The sequence below is a fragment of the Etheostoma cragini genome, chromosome 5 (assembly GCF_013103735.1).
Source record: "Etheostoma cragini isolate CJK2018 chromosome 5, CSU_Ecrag_1.0, whole genome shotgun sequence".
Taxonomy (NCBI): domain Eukaryota; kingdom Metazoa; phylum Chordata; class Actinopteri; order Perciformes; family Percidae; genus Etheostoma; species Etheostoma cragini.
Window position 1 is genome coordinate 16815183 of NC_048411.1, and position 20518 is coordinate 16835700.

Consider the following 20518-nt stretch of genomic DNA (forward strand, 5'->3'; position numbering starts at 1 on the left):
ATTAAAACTCGCTTCACATCAGGGAATAGCAACCTTTTTATAGCAACCTTTTTATAGAATTAGAAAATGTTCTTGTAAATCAATGTGCCATATCAGCAGAATTAAGGTTTGCTTTGCTCCACATGTTTCTCCACCCTCCAGGAAACCATTTGCTGCCTTCGTTTTCGGTAAAAAGATTTCTTTTGTAAAATAATGTTTGTTTACAGTAATTTAAAAATGTAAATTAATTTGTATTTTGCTATCTTCAAATTGAAACAAAAATGAAGAAATAAAAGATTCCAAGGTTGCACAGACCGTCAGTGTGAACTCTCATGGAGGAAGCTGTGATATCTGTTGTAATGGCGAAGTACGGCAGCCACAGGTCCTAGCAAAGGAAAGGTGGTAAAAGCAGTTAAGTATTATTATAGCCAGTATTATAGATTGTTATTATTAAAAAGATACAACAAGTGCTTACTTTTGCTTTGTAACAAATGTACCATCTGTATTTGATGCAAGTACTACTGATTTAACCCAAATGTGCTAAAAATGAAATATCTATTTATTATTTAAAATCCTCACTTCAGGTTTGAAATAAAAAGAGGACAGATTGAATCGACTTTCAGCTGTGGTAACCGAATCCAAATGATGCTGCACAATGTTAGATTAAATACGCTATGATAAACACGCACAGCAGAGCCGACAAAAAGCAGGTCACACTTGCAGGTCCCTTGTTAACGCTCTTAGTGCTAAGGGCATTTTACATTGCTTTTTAAATTCACATTTTAAGGATATTGGCATATAACCAGATCCACATGTGTTTCATATCCAAATGTTCAGAGCAAACTCAGCTTTCTGTATAGTGAGGCCCAAATTGTTTTCCAGAGCAAAGTTTAAAGAGATAACTTGGCCTTAAAGCTGAAAACTTTTCTGAAAAGTTTTCTTTTTGAATGTTCTTAAATCTCTTGTGAAAAAACTGTAAACTGAAACTGTTTTGGTACTTGAAAAAAGTTTACAAATGTCTTTGGTTCACACAAGTAGTGTAATATATGAATAAAATAGTAAATAAATGTCTAAAAGAAATTTTGTAATATTGCTTTTTGCGTAGAAGTTTTGTCAAATATTGCTTGGACTTGCCTCTTTTGTCCTCAGAGGGTTAAAGCTATAGTGCGTAGTTTCTGTCTCCCCCGTGAGGAATTTAAAGTAATGACAAAACTGTTGGCATCCACAGGATACAAGCCTTCAGTAATCGAGCACATACAGAGAGAGTTGTATGGAGCTGATATTCTTTGGCAATGGATTGAATGTATAGCTACTTTACTATAGCTTTAAGTGAATTGCATAATAATACCAATGTTCTCTAAAAGTCTAATAACCCTGTGTGCCTTACTGCAGAGCTTTAAGTCTTTGTCTTTTTGGAGAACTTACCTCTATCTGTTTACCCTTGAAGACGGAGCTAACGCTGGAGTTAAAGGACGCTCCAGAAAACATGGAGGTAACAGGGTAGGTCAGATCCAAGATCTTCTTAAAGTAAGAGGTCATACCCTGAGAAAGAAAGGAAGTGAAGAAGGGAAGTGAAGGAGTGTGTATGGACAGGAAACTAAATTAGCTTTTACCAAAATGATTTCTTATAAATAAAAATTACATAAGGAAAACTAGTAGATAGATACTATGTAGATATATAGATAGATAGATAGCTTAATTGTCTGTCCCAAGCAGTGACAGAAAGTCTTCTTTAACAAGGCTCACTAAAAAAACACAACTTTAAAACAAACACATGAGGAAACATACAAAACAGCAGTTTTACAGTGTCTATTTTATGTTGTTCAGAGTAGTTATTGCTGAGGGGACAACATTTTTATATAGGTTTTTTTTCAGGTTTTTTTTGTATTGTCTGTCTGATGGAAGTAACGAAGGAAAGAGTGTTTTGTCTGATCACAGAGCGGTTGTACCAATAATGAAATGTCAAAACACACACGAGCTGTCTCAGGAGTCACTCTGGCAGAGTAATGCCCCCATACCCTAAATATTACAGCATATATCATAATAGCAAGACCAAAATCTTGATGTGAAGCCACATTTCTTTCATAATAATGACAAAAATACAAGTTGTGACATTTGTCATTTTCAAATTGAGAGAGAAAGGTTTTTATAAGTAGCAGTGTTGTAGTCAAGACCATCTAAACCGAGACCAAGACCAGAGTGTATCGAGACGAAGTCAACACTAAGACCAGACCAGGGCTGGATAGCCAGATCTTTTCTCCTGTATTCCTGCATTCACTTTCTTGGGAGTGTGTGTTAAAGTGTCTGGGAGATGTGATTAACAATAACCAATTTCAAATTAGAAATTAGAAAAGTTATTGATTACATATGAAGCAGGAAGCTTTACATCCAATTACAGTAATTCACACGCAATTTAGCGATATCCCTGCAGTTGTGGTCTTGACCGGTCTTGAAATAAAATCCCAAGTCTTCTTTATCATTTAGACCAAGTAAAAATGTGATTGAGACAAATCACAATCGATTCAGAGACGAGACCGCAAGTTTAAGATAATGGTCTTGATACCACGACCGGTCTCGAGTACAACAACACAGGTAAGTATTTTCCTATCTTCAGTATGATGTCAACACACCATGGCCCACTCCCGAGCCCGGACCCTCATGTGACTGTTGCTCTTCTCCTCAGCGTACAGCGCTCCCATCAAGGAGCCGATGGAGGTGCCGCCCACCATGTCAACAGGGATCCCCGCCTCGTTCAGGGCGCGCAGGATACCCACCTGAGAGCAACCCCTGAAAAGAGACAGTCCTCCATCAAATAGCATCACACGACACACTTTTGGTCTATTCTAACAAGTCCATCTGTTTTATATGTAATAGGGGTGAAAAAAAAAATAAAAAAAATCAATATCACATGTATGTGTATTTTTGTATTTTTTAATGTTTTACCTAAATATTTTCTTTTTATACTGTAACGCTGACTGCATTATCAATTTTTAAGGATCTTGAAAATGTTGTCCGTAGTGACATAATAATTGCATGTTTTTCCAGAGTTTGACTTTGTTTGTGATTACCTTTAGATTAGGAGGGAAGTCATACATTTTACTTCAAATACAACATGTATAATTATGTTTGAATGACTTTACAACATGTGTAATCATGTCTCATGGGAACATTAACAAAAAGAGTCAAGCATTGGCCTGTGGGAGAACTAGCAGAGGGTTTGCTATTCGGTAATAATCAGAGATGCCAAGACTGATAGTTTGTAGGACGGGAGCCACACCGCCTACTGTACCTCTACTCGTTGAGCTGTTCCGATGCCAGTATCGGAAGAGTCTTTGATACAGCCTTAAAGCTTTAGTGCATAACTTTGTGATTTTAATAAACATCCATTACGTTCAAGCCGTTGCCAAATGAGTTGCTACAAAGCTAACTAACACTCCACACAACTCTCTCTGTATTTCTCAGTATGGCTATGTAGAAGATTCTGGCGTCCGGTGACTTTTCTGAGCAGTTTTGCTGTCATTACTTAGGATTCCTCATCGGGGAGACAGAAACTACGCACTATGGCTTTAAATGCTGATATCGGTATTGACGAGTTCTGGAATTTATGCGGCGTCTGATACCACGTAATTTAGCCCAGAAGAAAATCTTTTTCAAAGTTTGTTTACGTTCTTTTCCAGTACTGATGACTTTCAAACTGGATAATAAATAAAAGTTATATGGCCTTACTTCTCTGTATTTGTGTAAGTTTCACAAAAATTTGAGCGAAGCCTTTCAACAAAGATAGAAATCATATCACATCCACATAGGGATAGTAGTATACAGCTGTTTAAACATAATAAAATATATGCATTTTTTAACACACTGGTCTCGGATTGGTACTCGGTCTCGGCCAATGCACAAGTTGGAATCGGAATCAGTATCGGGAAGGAAAAATGGTATAAAGAAACAAATAATTTGTATTTTCTATAAGAAGTAATGATTAGAAACAAAAAAGTGAAACACAATCTATAGATAGTGCCTTCTATGTCCACACAAAGCTAGAATCCCTAGCATCAGATCTCTGTACGCTCTCCTTACTTTGACGCTACAAAGAATTACACAGTTGGTAAATAACTGCATTCTGTGTGGGGTTCACTGATGTCACATTCCAAAATTTCAATCTCCTCAGTTAATTAGAAAAAAATTGCTAATATGTGGAGGTACCAAAGGTTTTATAATGCTGGCGTATTCAATGCGTTTGTATATGGTATGGCTAAATAAACAAAGTTCTAATGTAATTTTCTTTAGATTTGCATGTTGATTTGATATTGTATGTTATTTTAGTTTTTGGCTCTATTTTCTCTTTTCTTTTCAGATCTTTCTATTTTAATTGGAATATGCATTGGAGAGTGCCCAGATTAAGCCCCTTAGGTTTTGTTTTTCATCTCTCCATCACATCTTTATTGATTATGTCTATATTAATCTGTATTATTTATATATGTGTAAACCAATAAAAAAACTAAATATAAAGCCGCAGTACCTGGCGCCCCCTCCACCAAGCACAAGGGCGATGCTGTTTCCTGTCAGGATCCTGGCCAGACGAGAGAAGTCGGAGTGACGATCTGCACTCTTTTCAAACACACGCTGGTACAACTCTCTCTAAAAACCAAAAACATACACACAGAAAATAAGCACTTGCCGACTGGGCCAAAATTGCCCATAAAAGACTACGTTGGTCGGTGGTTAGTACCAGCTTAGGTAAACTCCTCCGGGAGAACACTCTGCGGGGACAGGACAGGTGGTGGTGTCTGGAGATCCAGCTCCGCATGTTTAGCCACTCGGCCGTCCCCTTTGGCGGTGGGCCGTCCTCCCTGTGCAGCAGCACCAGCTGCTTCTGAGCACGGACTGCACTGCCCTCCAGCATTCGCTCCAACTACAGGTGGAGGAAGGGGAAGCAGATAGTTGCTCTTAGGGCTGGGCAATATATCGATATTACATATATAATGTACTTTTTTGTCATTTGTATGTTATAAATAAGTTCAGCTCATCATGGAGATAAATTGCAGAATGGCGGTTCATAACTACTGAGATGTTGGGCTGAAGTCAAATTGAAACAAAGGTTTGTATTCTAATATTACAGACATAGCTGTAGTTTAGCTGTACTGTAGGCCTTTCTCTGTGGTGATTTAGTAGTAGTTTTAAGGTGGGAGAATGTGTCTCTCCCCCACCCATATTTATTTTCCTGAATTCCTCCAAAAACTGAACATGTACCAGTGATTTTGCCCACAATAACGAAAGTAAAAAGTACTCAAAAGAAGTATTTTTTCTCATCTTAATAACACAGCATAACAAGGGTGACTTAGACATTATGCCCCATATCTGCAACCTACTTAATTACTTACCAAAATGTAATAAGCATTAAAATCTCCCGGATTAGCCTTATTAATATCTTATAAAGAGCAACCTTATCCACGATCATTTGATCTGTTAGAATTAATTAAGACAAAAAGCATGCCTAATGCTTAAATAAACTGGATTTCTGATAAATCTGTCTGTTTCAATCCCTACATTGGCTTCTTCATTTTATTAAATTCAACTTCATTTATAGTGCCAAATCATAATAAACATAATCTCAGGACACTATACAAATAAATTAGGTCCAGGCCATACCTTATAATGTTATTTGTTTTATTCTATACTTTCATGAAATCTCTTTTTGTGTAAATACATTGTCTTTTCGAACATGTGTGCTTTCTATTGAAAAAGTGCTAGTGTATGTGAAGGGAAACATTGGATTTTTTTCAACCTGGACCCTATTTTCCTATGATTTTTTGTCTTAGTGACTGATAGGAAAAACAATCTTTGACATTGGTCCAGTATTAAGCGAGCTCGCTGTGGTTGGTAGGGATGAAACAAGCATTAATGGAAGTTAATAGGGCAATTGCCCAGCTTGTATTTACCTTTGTTTTACCACTGACAGGCTCAGATTAATATTCTAAGTGTCTGACAACATTGTGGAAAGGATTTCTAAGGAGGTCGACCTTTCTGTTAAAGAGAAGGATAATTTTTTTAGACATAAAAACAACCTGACCTCCCCCACAGTGGGTTCCTGCTCCCCCAGTCCCACAATGATAATGCAGTCAGCCTGGCGGATGCAGCGCTGGGTCCAAGGCGTTAGGGTTGGGTCAGACTGGTAGAGGACAATGCGATGGATGTCTTCCTGCTGCCCGAGCCAACTGGACAGACGGTACTCATGGACACTTTAAAAATAAAATAGAGGGCAAAATTAGCCAGCTTGCAACATATAACTTGTTCCCTGTTAGTTAAATACCACCTGTTAAACAAATCATGTCTGTTTCTCAAGTATAAAACTCTTCAAATTAGGTAACTGATGTTAATGTGAATATTGACATCTGTCGAAATCAACGTCTTGTTTTCAGAAAGAACCCAACATAATAACCATCAATGTCTTATGCAGTAGGACTTCAAAAAAACTGAATGCATCACTTCTATATTAACTATTAAATCACTTGAACAAATGTGTACCTGTCCAGAGCAGCAGAGCCTAGGCACTGTTTGATGGAGTCACTGTTCAGCAGTAGAGTGGGGCCTTCAGAAAACACAAACATGTTAAACACGTTTTAAACATAGTACCTATGCCATTGTTGTGAATGAAAGTGTAGTATAAATGTATCATGGTGCAGATACTAAAGTAGATAACCTAAACCCTAAATTGGACAGGTATGTGTGCCCCCTTGGAGGACAGTACAGTAGGCCTGTACTATTGTATTTAATCCTTATCTGTGCACTAGTTTGGTAATGCATTGGACCGGCCCAGACTTTCTTTCTTTAATATATTTTGATAGGGGTTCTTTCAAACAGTACTACCCACAGCACACATTATAATATCACTGTTATTTTAAAAATGTTTGGTGTACAGCAACAGCAGTATAACATTATAAAAACAACTAATAAACATGCAATATGCAGGAAAGGGTGACACAAAAAAAGAGTTTCTAACTTTTAGAGCAGAGCGTGTGAGTGCACATGCATGCGTCTGTGTGTGTGTGCATGTGTGTGCGCATGAATGCGTCTGTGTGTGTGTGTGTGTGCGTGCGTGTCTGTGTACCGATGCCAATAAGTGCATGCTGCAGCTCCAGAGTGAAGGCAGTGAGGGGGACGTCCTCAGACACAGGCAGGATGGACACAGTGGACAGGTTGGAGGCTGGATTCCCTGCATCCCACTTGCTGGTGGGGGTCTGGAGAGCCAGAGTACGAGCTGCAGGGTAGAGGAGTTCTTTTCTCATTACATATTTTAGACAGAAAATAATACGTTTTAAATGTATGCAATACAAAATACAGTTTTACTGCATGTTCAAGCTCTTTTAACCCCTATCTTGCATATTTTAGGATTGTATCTCATTTGATATTAAAAGCCAACTCGACCGAACATGATAACTGGTATGTTCCTACATACCTTTGTACCTTTCTACATACATTTGTACATTCAGTCCCATCCTGACACACACTGACAAAAAGCATGTTGTACAAGAAAAGAATTACCTCTGTCTGCCGTTCTCCAGCTAAGTGTTAAAACTAAATATTTTACTTTAGTCAGTGTGAGTGTTTAGAGCCCAGGTTGGCTCCAACAGAAATTCAGACCTTAACTAATCAAATCACGTTTAATTAGTGGAAGCAGACAGTATTGAGTCTATGCAAATCTCCTCAGACAGACTTGTGAGTTGACAATCAGCGTTTGTTTACTCTGTTGTTTCCTGTAACCTTGTATAAAACCCTGGTCAGAGAGAATCCTACAGCTTCTTGAGAACTTCTGTCTTCACAGCAGTGAATAAAACTCTTCTGAACCAGCCACTGAATTGGACCTGATAAAAACTTTATCTTCCAATTGGTGTAGTTACCAGCCAGAGGCCCATTGACCTGCTGCATGTTGCCCAGGATCTTCTGTCCCAGCAAATGAATCAGCCGGGTGACAACCTGAGGATACCTCCTCTTGATGGAGTTCAGAGCCCCTTCAGGTAGCTTGGCGAGCTCAGAGTCTCTGACAGCGTGTACCGTGGTGGCTCGATTCATGTGGGTCAGCGCCTCGACCTGGACAAGTCACAAATCAGGTGTACTGAAATCCGAAGTTCTAATCACTGTCCATCATACTAACTAGAGTTGTTCCAATACTGATATCAGTAACAGACAAGCCTTAGATACGGCCTAAACGCTGGTTTTGGAATTGACGAATACTCAAATGTATGTAGCTATCCCATACCACGTGATTTAGCCTAGAAGAAAATCTTCCTTAAAGTTTATTTACATTATTTTACCATACTGATGACTTTCAAACAGGATAATAAAAGAAAGTTCTATGATATGTATTTGGTCATGTTTGACAAAGAGTTTAACCTGAACTATCAATAAAATATGAACGTTCCCTATCCCTACTCACCACGCCGATTAGATCCCCACGGCCATACTCTCCAGCCAGCTCCTTCTTCCCATCATCCTGTGCAACGACAGAGCGCAAACGGCCACTGAGGACGATGAAGGTGCTATCCGACTTGTCTCCTTGTCTAAGAAAAATCAGAAAACAACATTACCACACAAACACACTAGAATCATTTAATCCACTTACTTTTTTTTCTCCATATTTATATAGATTTTTTGATAATTTGTACAGTTATTAAAGTTTACTTTGTTGCTGTCACTTTCCCTGTGTGACTGTAACAAAAGACATAATAGACTTCTTCACGTCTTGTTTTCTTGGTTACGTCCTTTTATTTGTTGTTCTAGTGTCTCCAAAAACACAAGAACATTGGACATCAATGTACGGATACAGAATCAGCTTGAAGTCGCGCTATCACAAAAATCCCTTCCGGGAAAACAAACGGACGATGATTTGAGCTGCAGAGATATGTGAAATCAGCAAACTTGTTTCTTTCTGTTGGGCTTTAACTGAAACGTTTAAAGATCTGTAGCTAAACACAGAGGACCAAATTATCTGTGGTCTCTTCTGTGCTTATTTTCTTTCTTTCTGTCTTTATTTGTTGAAAAAAATAAATACAGCGTTAGAAACAGCACGATCGCACCACCAGTGGGACGGACTGCTAGTTTGGGTGCTGTCATTTTCCTTAATCTGTGGCACAACAGGTAGTCAATATCAACTTTCTTTCTTTTCCGGGACTGATCCGGTGCCGCCGGAGATCCCGCAGGATGTTCCCCTTTTCGGCCCGATGTCCTACTTTCCGTCCGCTTTCTTTGTGTTGGCGTACTAAACTCTGGTGGATTTATGAGGACTATTGTTGCCTGGTCCTCAGATCTCTGCAGGGTAAATCCAGACAGCTAGCTAAACTATCTGACCAATCTAAGCTTTTTGTTGGGCGACTACAACAACTTTTTAACGCACACACGTTCTACCAAAACAAGGCTATTTTGCAGCGGCGCCGTCATTTTGTTTGGAGTATAGCATAGTGTGATTGGTTTAAAAGAAATGCCAATAAATCAGAGCATGTTTCTTTCCCATCCTGGTATGCTGTGTGGACTAGCCAGACCTTCCTCCGCAGTGTTGTGGAGGCAGATAGTTTAGATAGCTGTCTGGATTTACCCTGCAGAGAATCCACCGGAGTTTAGAACCCCAACACAAAAGAAGCGTCCCTGAGGTGGAAGCAAGACCTTCCTCTGCAGCACTGTGGAGGAGGGTCTGACAATGCGAGACAACCCAACAGGTAAATTAGCTCTCTAACCTAATGTTAGTCAAAGTTTTGACATAGAGGAGCATCAAACATTTTAAGATGAAAGAGATGAGAGTATATCCAGTTGCTCGTCCATGTTGGCTCAACGCCATCAAACTGCCTGTATCCGGAAGTTATTATATTGTTTTTTTATCACCAACTACCTGCCCTTGTTTCATGATGAATTTTGGCTGTTGAATGAATGTTGTTATTATTTTATATATGAATGTGCGCAATATAGTTTATTTTTTGTCACCACTGAGAAAGGAACTTACGATTTTGTTGTATTAATTGTAAGATAATGACAATAAAGGCTTTTCATCTAAATAAAATATATTTCATTCATACTGATACTAGTGGCGCTTTAATAGTTTTAGTAAGAAACTAATCCACAGAGCAGATACCTGTAGACGGCACGGCCGGCCTCCACAGCCATCCAGTCCAGGGCGAAGTCAATCTGTCGGACAAATGGCGACACTCTCTTCACCACAGTGTGAGCTACGTTCAGCACCACCCTGGGATCCTCACGCATCATTCTGCAATGTTGAAAACACAGATTGTATTGCATTGCATTGTTTGTGATAGGAAGAACTCACAATGGAACCCTAACAAAAGTTTTGTTTGTGAGCTTGCTCCTACTCATAAAAGTGGGCCTTGGATATGGAGAGGAAGGTGCAGTCTTTGTGAGCCCGGACACTGAAGATAAGGGGCTCCCCCGTGAGAACAGCCAGGTGACCCACCATCTCTCCTGGGTGGGTGACAAACAGCAGGGTCTCTTCCTCACGGTCTATCATACGCTGGTAAACATGGAGCAACCCCGAGATGATAAACGCCACGCTGACATCCTGTAAGAGAAGAAGAACAAGAAATAGTCAGAATGAGGATTATACACACATCCATGTAAAGAATTGTGGGGAGAAAGGTAATGTAGTATCTCCCAAAAAAGCCTGGGGAAAAAAGCTAAGTGCAGAGAATATTTGTCAAATTTTGATTTCTGATATGAGTAATTTATTTTCAGAACTTTAAACCAATCAACTGCAGCTCAATCAGTGACAAAGCAAAAGGCCCTTTCTATTCCTTCCCTTCTATAGTTTTATTTTGTTTGTTGTTTAACCTTAAATAAGAAAAAGGAAAATTCATACTTTATAAATCTCTTGAGGGGAATTTGTATTTCACACTCTGTTGGTACAAACATTACACAAAGGCCTGAAATACACACCAGGACAGATCCTATATACATGCACTAGTTGGATGGATGTCAGACAGAGTTTCTGCAGGTTTTGCCAAGTCAAATTTAAGACTTTTTCAGACCTTTTAGAGACCATAATGACTAAAAATCCCTTTTATGTCTGTAGTACAATCCGAAAGAGAACAATAACACGGAACTGGATTGGCTGCAAAATAAGTTGTATGTTGGTATAATTTGTTGTCGTATTACAGCGATTTATATTTGGATTAGTGAAAAAAAACACATAGAAAAACATTCTAAAGTGCTGCAGGAGCATTTTAATCAGCATTAGAGGTAGTATTATGTGTAGAAAAACTAAGACCTGTTAAAATTCTTTAAGACCTAAATCACTATAATTTAGCAAATGTAAGACTTTTTAAGGCCTAAAATTTGTATTTCTAAATTTTAGACTTTTTAAGACCCCGCGCAAACCCTGGTCAGAGTAAGAGGGCTGTTCATGGACAGGTGCCCCAAGCGGTTGGGAGTTCAGTACTTTGCTCAAGGGCACCTTGTCCAAGAGGTGAACTGGCACCTTTTCCAACTCCATTCCACACTTCATATTCGGTCCATACCGGTCTGTCATATTTGCTCAAAATGTCACTATATACTGACAGTACGACACGAATCAGATCATCTATGAAACAGTTATGTTCCTCTGCCTTCTCCTGGTGCTGCTAACGCCATAAGGAAAACAAACAATCTGAGCCAAGGAGCTTCTAACACAGTGCCAATGACTGCTCGTGAATCTTAATTCATATTTGAATCAATTAATCAGCGCTGCCTGGTTTGATAGTTTGATGGGAGTTCACGAGCAGCCCTGACACTGTGTTAAAGACTCCTTGACTCTGAGTGGTTGTTTTACTTCTGACGCGGACCAAACTTGCAAATGCCATTACAAGCACTAGGGGGAGATGAATAAATTAATTATATTAAATGTGAAAGTTTATCTAGACATTACCCGGCAGAGATGAGAACAGAAATGTCTGAAGGATTTGAATTGGACCTCAAACGCATTTTACCATGCCATCTCCCTAGTACAAAGACCACGGAATCTCTGATTGTCCCAAGCTTCTACAGAGCGGCTCATTGTGTGGAGTATTCACGGTGATACTGAAATTATCAGGCGGAGTAAAGGAACAAAAAAAGAGACTTGGTTGTTTAATGACCAAATTACCAACCGGCTATGACCACGGTGTAATTTGTCCTGTCCCCTGCATGCTCTACCTAGCACCACCCGATGTCTAAACCAAACTGAGTATTAGTAGCAACACATTGAGAGGTGAGTTTGTGTCTGACCTGGTCTCCCTGTTGGGCCACAACAGAACCGGCTTTGACCTGCCGAAGATTCACCCTCCCCTCCAGCAGACTGGCGTCCTGATAAAAAAGCAGTATATATTAAAAACACAGGGAAATGTATTTGTCAAGCGTCAAGTTAAAAAATGGATTCATAATTACAAAACTGTTGCAAGATCACCTAAACCTCACTGATATATAAGAAACACATTAGTGAAAATTAGTTTCCCTTATTTTGGCCAAAATTTATTGTGAACCTAAATTGATATGCGAACCAGATCAAAGTTTGTGAGGGGCTGGGTTCGGTCCATTGGCCTTAAGTTTGACACGTCACCTAAACAAACTAAATTTATTATTAGTAATTTTTCACAGATTTGTTTTTATAGTGTTTCCATGTCTGTTTCATTTCCCCCTGTTTAAAACAAGAATTAGGAACACATATTTCAAACCGAACTCTGTGCTGAACGGACATATACAGTCTGTACTTACCTGTATTTGGAGGACTTTCAGCAGATCCTTTTTGGCAGCTTGGAAAATGACATTAACTTTATTATGCTGGAGATTTCCTCCCCCAGCATCATTATAGTAGTAAACGGCTGATGGAGTGTCCTGCATTGTCACACTCTTCTTTAGAATAGACTGAGGAGACAGAAAAGGTTAATTAAGACTTCAAGCCCTTTAAAAAGGCACTTAACCACAAACTAAGTGCTTATTCAAAGTCAAACAATTCCCTATATATGCCTATGCAGTGTACTAAAAAAATTCATGAAATCCACTGTGTAACCCTGTATTGCATTGTTTTAATTAGTATTATTTTTCTTAGGCTAAGTCTACATCAAAGTGGCATAATAATTTGCTTAATCATACAAACACACAACTAAAAAGCATGGCTGACGCTCGGTCCTTTAACTCTGGCAGTTTCCTTGAAAAATGCAACAGTTATAAGGACATTCTTGTTGGGGAATACAGAAGAGTCAGACAACATAAAAAATGGCTTTTTGGGCAGGACAGTTTCCTTGGACAAATGAACATGAGCGATGACGTACTCACGGCTGGGCATTGCTCCTGTGCTCTCTAAAACTCTCTTCCTTCTGATTACTCACTCCAAACATATATCTTTTTTGTCATTTGGTGCAAAAGGGAATTTTTTTAAACAGTCTAACTTGCATTAGATTAATCAAGGCCACTAGACCACTAGTCTAAAATATCTCTGTGTAACTGGCCCCAGATATTCAACACTTGGGTTCAAACCAGCAGCAGGTGCAAGAAAGAAAATCCTTATCCAGAGACCTTCACAGGACTGTGAGCCAGAGCGTCCTCTTTGTCAACTTTGGCCCGTTCATACACTGTGTTGAGGTTCACTGACATGTCACCTGCATAACACAAAAGGTTCACAGTCATCTTATTGCTCATGAAGGAGCAGTATCGGTAACAATACACTTTAACACAATTATTATTATAACTAGATGTACAAGCATCTCCCCGCGCCAATGTGTCTCGGAGGCTGCAGTGTTGTACTGTACTTCAACGTTGTTAAAACCAAAGACCCCTTAACTAAAAGAGATATGGAGCAGGAACCCCCTACTACATGTAGTGTATAAAATGAAGTTTCACATTAAACTGGGCCTACAATAATGTGTAGGGCATCCTAAAGCCTTTATGCATACCTCTTTAGTTCTTAACTATGAAAAGAATCCGTCTTAATTCTTTAATAAGCAAAAAACTTGCACATGAGAACATAAGTAATGAAATTAGTTGCGGAAGTGTGAAATTATTGGTGATTTGGTTTCATAACAAATTATTATTTGTGACCTGCTAAAACACTTCAAATCAGCCCGCAAGGAACTGACAAAAAGTCAGATTTCTCTTTATTGACTTCTCATCAGCTCATTAGAAGGAAAAGCTACTGCAAATTTTCTAAATGTTTGTCCTAAAGTGTTATTGCCTACTGTTCCAGGGCCTTAAAAAACATTATAATACAGCTTATACCTATTAAGAATGGCCAGTACCATTCACAGTTTATATAGTTCATTACATCTGTCCTACCGAGACAAGAAAGTAAAGAAAATCAAAACATCTACAATATGTACATGTATAAAAGTGATGCTGTGTGTGTTTATACCTGTGACAGCCATTGGGGTGGATTGCGAGCGAGATTTCTTGTATTTAGATGTTGACATGTCCGAGAAGCTGGACTTTTCTGTTATAGTGTGTAACAAGAAATCAGATAACTTTCCCAACACACAATACTGCAGCTTGACAGTGAAATTCTGAGAGTATGTTGTAGTTTCTGACCTGCGTCACTTTTTTCGGAGCCCAGATCATCAGAGTGAGAAGGCTGCCTGCGGGGGCCTCTGTGTGGATGACCCTCACCCAGAACATGGGCCAGCGACACCAAAGAGATGGCTTGGCTCTCCTGTAACACACACATAAATCAATATTTAAACATTCTCTAAATATGTGCTAAGGTTACATTTATATAGTGGAATTGGCTGTGGTCCATTTCTGACATCATGGATATGAAGTTTGAAGTTTTAACTTTTGCCACATATACCGTGCTAGGATTGCAACGCTATCAAATCCTTTAAAGCTTTATAGAAACACTTCTGAGGAGAGGGCCTTAAAAAATGAAGATGTTGAGTCTTGGCACCAAACATTAGCTTGATCGGCTCAAGTGGTCCAAAAGGTTATTTCTACTGTCTTACTTTAAATCAATTCAATTTAATATATTTAGAGTGTCAAACCATAACAGGATTTACCTCAGGACACATTACAGTTGGAGTAGGTCTAAACCACACTCTATAATTTACAGAGACCCCAAAAAATCAACCTGTGAAAAATAATGCAGATCAACAACATGATACTACAGATTGAACAGATAGATCTGCAGCACATGATCACAGTGTACTTTAGTTAAATAATAGTTTAAATAGTGGATTTAAACTCAGTAAACATGCTCAGTTTAATACCGAACATGACAGAATCTGATAATACTGTAAGTATGAGTAAATGGAGATTTGAGTCAACCGCAATCACAGTGACTGGACATGAAATAATATTAATAATAATAATAAAATCAATGTTTAATCCAATCTAAAACATCTTTGCAAAATCCATATCAGTCAAACCACAGTCTGGAGCACAATTTGAAAAATAATAAAACAGTACCGGGTTGAAGAGCTCAGTGGTCAAGCCAAGGTAGTTGTGTAAGGCAAGGAAGGTCACTCTCTGGAGACGCACCATGATGATCTACAGAGGACAGAAAATACAAGCAATATTGTTACAATCTAAGAAATATCTTCGTATTAACAGTTGTATGACTGTATATTTTTACAGAAAATGTCCATAGAACGTGATTCATAGTTGTATTTTTGTTTATTTACATTTGTAATTTCAGCGTTATGTAATTGTGTGGAAAAATAAACAACATGCATGTTTTATTGGCCGTCTAGTAGTTTAAAAATGTTGTTTGGGTTGGTCATGTGTTACATACAGTATGTGAATATTTGTTTGACATCATTAAAGCCAACTAACTTGGATAAGCAAGCTTCAAAAACGTGTTTAAAGCATAAAAAGGAAGCTCATAATTAATAGAAGCTTTTTTCTTTTTAGAAGTTAACTAACTGAGCAGCTTGCCACGAAAGAACTTTCAATAACAGAATATGTTTAGTATTTTTACTGTAGCTACGCACAACGTTTCTGTTTTTCAATAACTTTTTCTGTTATTTTACATACTTAAAATGCAGTGCCAAAAAAGGGAATCTGGATTCATACTCTGAAGCCTGCCTGTGCTTTTGTTAAGCTTAGTTGATAAATTAAATGCTTCTCCTTGTCAATGAAACTTGGCCTGGATGACACAGACCATAGTTCTTTCTTGTTGTCAGTGGACACTTTACCTGGATGACACGGACCATAGTTTCAGGATATTTTTCAAAGACTGATTGGAAGGCTGCAGCTGGGAGTCGCAGGATAGTAGAGGCAACTGCAGCTCTTGCAGACACTGTTTTGTAAGGTGCCGGATAGCCCTGAAATACAGATACAGTAATACAGGGTGTGGAGAAAGAATAATGTTGTGAGTAATAAGAATCTTCACAAAACAGAATTAAATTTTACAACAAGATAAACTAAATGTGGACAATAAAACAGTGCATAAAAGAAGGACTGATGTAATGAATTATCAAACCAATAAATTGAGACACAGAATTTGTCCAGAATTTAGGCAACCATCCATTATTAACGAATTTTCAGAATAATTGCCGATACATCTGGCCAACGTCCCTCACCTCCTGCTCTCTGTGTGTTGCTGTTGTCTAATTCTGTTGTCTAAAGGAAACTTCCACCTAGCGAGATACACGCTGAAAGTGTTTAAGAAAATTTGAATTTTGTAACAAGCCAGGCCTGCTCGGTTCTTTCTCAGAATGGTTGTGTGTCTCTTTATATAGATTTAAAAAGAATATGTTTATGGAATTTCCTCTCTAAGTGGGACGTTTGGTGGGATTTCTGTGGAGGAGTCAATGAGGTTTAATCATGTATCAGCTAATTTAAATAACTCATGTTACTGTATTGTGTCAACAGTTAACTTAATTTATTATTGTGTGTGGAGTTTTCTTTTGCGGGATGCAAATGTTCCAACAAAACAAGTTCCTTCCCTAGACTATTCTGCAGAGCCACCGTCCGTTGCTTAGCACCGCCCAAAACGATTAAGATGGGCTTAAAGAAATGCAAACAACCCAGAGCGTTTTTTTTTTCTCCTATCCTGGAACGTACGTGTGGTGTAGCCAGACCTTACTCCACAGCGCTGGAGATAGCGCTGGCTATGCAAAACTATGTGCAATGTGACAGCTAATTTCCACATACAAAAAAATCTGCTCTAAAATAAAGCCGCATTACATATGAGGATGAAGACGTACAGTGATGATGTCCAGGATACTCAGCAGACTGTGAACACTGTCTCCTGGTAAAACGTCCTTCACCACAGCGTCGGTACCATCCTGCAGTAAAAAAACACACATAACATGAGAGCAGAAGGACAGTCATAACATATGTAGCGGTTCCCACAATTTTGATATTTTCCTCACTGATCACTCATATATTGTAATTACAATATAGTTCTTATTATGAGTTAAGAGCACCTATTTTAAATTAAATGTCTGTTCAAAAATCCTGAACTGTTTGGTGTACAAAACTGAGTAGTTGTTTGAATTGAATGTACATAAGTTGGTGACCTTTGTGTGTAAAGCATGGGCAAAACAACTAAAAGGTTTATTTGTTTAATATATGGAATTTTTGTTGCTATTCTGGTATCTGGTCCCTTGCTGTAAATAATGTTGTCTTGTAGGCCTATGAAGGCTGGGTATTTTTTTCTTTCATGTATGACACAATAATAAAATATTATTTATTCATTCAATACACACAAAACAGCAAATGCAACAAGTACTAATCCTGATCCTAATTGCTGAGTGTGAAATATTCTGGTGGTTTCTGTGAAGAAGTAGGTGTTGTGGTGGTCTTACGCTCTCACGGATACACAGTTCCAGGCGGCCATCTTGAACCACGTAAATACTGTCATCAGTGTCCCCCGGTCGGAAGAGTCCCTCTCCCTGATGCAGCTGGATCAGCACCATGTGACGACACAGCTCCAGGAAAAGAGGCTTCTCGAAGTGGCCAAGCACCCTTGTTACAACACACGTGCACAAACGGTGTAGTTCTATTACTGCTAATGATAATAACCACACATGTATTAGTCACTGTCACTACAGCACTGTGTGTGCATATGTGAATATCAGGTAAACTGTGTCACATAAAATATATACCAAATCCAATTCAGATTCTGAGTCCATAGATGCACAACAATCAACAGATATAGTATGATGGTCTTTGCTCCATTTAATTTAACAAGAAAATCAGCCGAATGTCCTTAGGATTTCAGTCCTGGGAGGTCCTGTAGTTAATGCTAAGTGTGTTTTAATAATACTTGTTGCAAACCTTTGTTAAAATGCAGTGTATCAGCCACTGGGCACAGAAAACACACCTAAAGTGGCCATCAGAAAATCAACCAAGGAAGAAGAGGAGCAGGTGTACGAGGTAACAGCTCAGCTTCAACTCATTGTGCCGTGTTCTTTCATCAAGACAATAGACGGCGATGCTCTGCAGGGTTGTGCGGGGAGGAGGTGGGGGTGGGTGGTTAGTCAATGAAATGGCCCATTTTGTGTGACATGCTGTTGTGTTCTTCAAGCCCCCAATGTAGCACAAGTAGACTTTTTATTTCACTACTACTTGTTTCCATCAGATCGTTTACAGATCTCAAAGTTTTCGAGCGCACTTGAAGGCAGTTTGACGGAGAAACAGAGGAAGAAAGGGGACAAACAGAAGACGGCAAAAACCGCCATCACCCCGCCGCGGCCTAACCGCACTACCCCCATTCAAAATGAATGGAAAGACCTGTCACCTATCAACTTGGGGTCTTTCACATCATGTCCAGTATGTGCATGCATAGTTAATTGTGAATCTACTATGCGTTGGTGCTCTATTTGAACCACAAGCAGGAAAGGGGGATTCCACTTGTAACAATAGAGCTGAAACAACTACTTTGATGATCGTTTAATCGTTTCAAATATAAATAATACAGTGTGTGGAGAAAAAAAGGGTGCTGTGTAGTGGTGGGGTACAAAACCAACTTCATTTGAAATTGGGAAAACTTTCAAGTTTGAAAAAGGTATTACATTTCAATATATCACAGAATACAAGTATTGTGATGATATTGTATGTCATGAGGCCTCTGGTGAAGGAATATTAGTTTGCTTTATTATTATTTGTTAGATAATTAATTTTGAGTGTACTCACTCTGGGGTGTTGGGGGGACTGATAAGAAACAAGTGTGCTGTTGTTCATGTGGAAGATGGAAAGACATGTAAGGCATGCCATTTACTTACCTGACATTTTTCAACATGTACAGCACCTCAGACGGCAGATGGGAGTTCTGCACATCAAACTCAGTCAGGTCAGCCTCCAGCAGACATGGAGGAAGCTCCTTGGGCTGAAGGGTGGGGGGCTCCTTCCCGATGCGTAGGATCCTAACACAAACACACGCATAAAAAGAGAGACATTCTTCATTCTGTAAAGATGTACATCTTACTGTACTAATTGGTAGAACAAGTCTCTGAACCAGCTTTCAGCTTATAATTCATTTCTTTTCTTCAACACTCTAAACCAAGTTTCTCACATCTCAATTGGAACTTATTGTGATTTCTGTTGGATCCCAAGACAACTATGTGAAGTCAGGGCCAGTGGTAGAAGAACCATTTTACCGTTTATGTAAAAGTATGAAAACATCTTCAGGAAAATGTACTTAAAGTATTCAATGAAGAACAATCCTCCCATTTTAGAAAGTGTAAAGGATCCAAACAGTTGTGTATTTAATGGTCGAATCATTTCAGCTGGACTCATAGGCCGATATGTTGTTGGCTAGTTTCATTTATAATTAAACATCAGATTTTATAAACTACAAGTGTTTTGTGTTATTTCCTACATTAATATTATTGTGTAAAGTAACTATTTTTACCAAAGCTGTCAGATGAATGTAGTTGGGGGGTAAAGGGACGGTCCAAAAATACCCTCTAACCTTTAAATAGTCTGCTGAAGGGGGGGCCTGTAGAGGACTGGGCACAAGCAACACACGGCGGCCCTTCAGCTGTTTTTAAAATTCCTCATCATAGTACAGTACCTGATGAAAACGGGCCTGTTCAGAACGGGACGTCTGCATGATCTCCTGTATTGCCTTCTTGAATGTAACGTTACATAATAGTTCATTTGTGTAGTGCAGTTCAAGTACAGCACTACACAAATCTGAGATACTTGTACTTTACACAAGTGTTTCTATTTTATGCTAACTAATACTTCTACTTCACTACATCTCAGAGGCAAATATTGGACTCTTTGCATATTCAGATTATAAATACAAAATACAATCAAATAATAAATGAAAAATTAGGTATTGTAATAGATTAAACTACACAGTATATATAGTATATAATTAATAAAAGTATTCCAATATTATTAATTACTCAACAACATTAATTAGTATAAGGCATAGTTAATATTTTCAGACGGATGATTCTGTGTGTGTGTGTGTGTGTGTGTGTGTGTGTGTGTGTGTGTGTGTGCGTGTGTGTGTGTGTGCGCTGGCAGCTGCATGTGTAAGTGCATAGCAGAGACCAATTGACAGGCGGTCACCCTAGTTCATTCACACAAAAGTATGTTGAACATGGCACACAGTGGCCTCCAAGTTTACGATCATACGTCG

At 38.8% G+C, this 20518-nt stretch overlaps 1 protein-coding gene across 1 annotated transcript in view; it reads right to left on the minus strand.

The window, feature by feature from the left end:
• Positions 1-20518, minus strand: part of pnpla7b (patatin-like phospholipase domain containing 7b) — a 31271-nt gene that overhangs the window by 6019 nt on the left and 4734 nt on the right. Inside the window, exons 7-28 of the mRNA XM_034871990.1 lie at positions 19149-19289; positions 17730-17889; positions 17127-17207; positions 16113-16241; positions 15385-15465; positions 14512-14632; positions 14339-14416; positions 13507-13589; positions 12706-12855; positions 12220-12297; positions 10335-10540; positions 10100-10231; positions 8414-8537; positions 7878-8067; positions 7088-7237; positions 6505-6568; positions 6050-6218; positions 4709-4891; positions 4499-4617; positions 2610-2766; positions 1405-1521; positions 295-364 (exon numbers count right to left, since the gene is read on the minus strand). Of these exons, the coding sequence (XP_034727881.1) occupies positions 295-364; positions 1405-1521; positions 2610-2766; positions 4499-4617; positions 4709-4891; positions 6050-6218; positions 6505-6568; positions 7088-7237; positions 7878-8067; positions 8414-8537; positions 10100-10231; positions 10335-10540; positions 12220-12297; positions 12706-12855; positions 13507-13589; positions 14339-14416; positions 14512-14632; positions 15385-15465; positions 16113-16241; positions 17127-17207; positions 17730-17889; positions 19149-19289 (2783 nt within the window). The remainder of the gene's footprint in view (positions 1-294; positions 365-1404; positions 1522-2609; positions 2767-4498; positions 4618-4708; positions 4892-6049; positions 6219-6504; positions 6569-7087; positions 7238-7877; positions 8068-8413; positions 8538-10099; positions 10232-10334; positions 10541-12219; positions 12298-12705; positions 12856-13506; positions 13590-14338; positions 14417-14511; positions 14633-15384; positions 15466-16112; positions 16242-17126; positions 17208-17729; positions 17890-19148; positions 19290-20518) is intronic.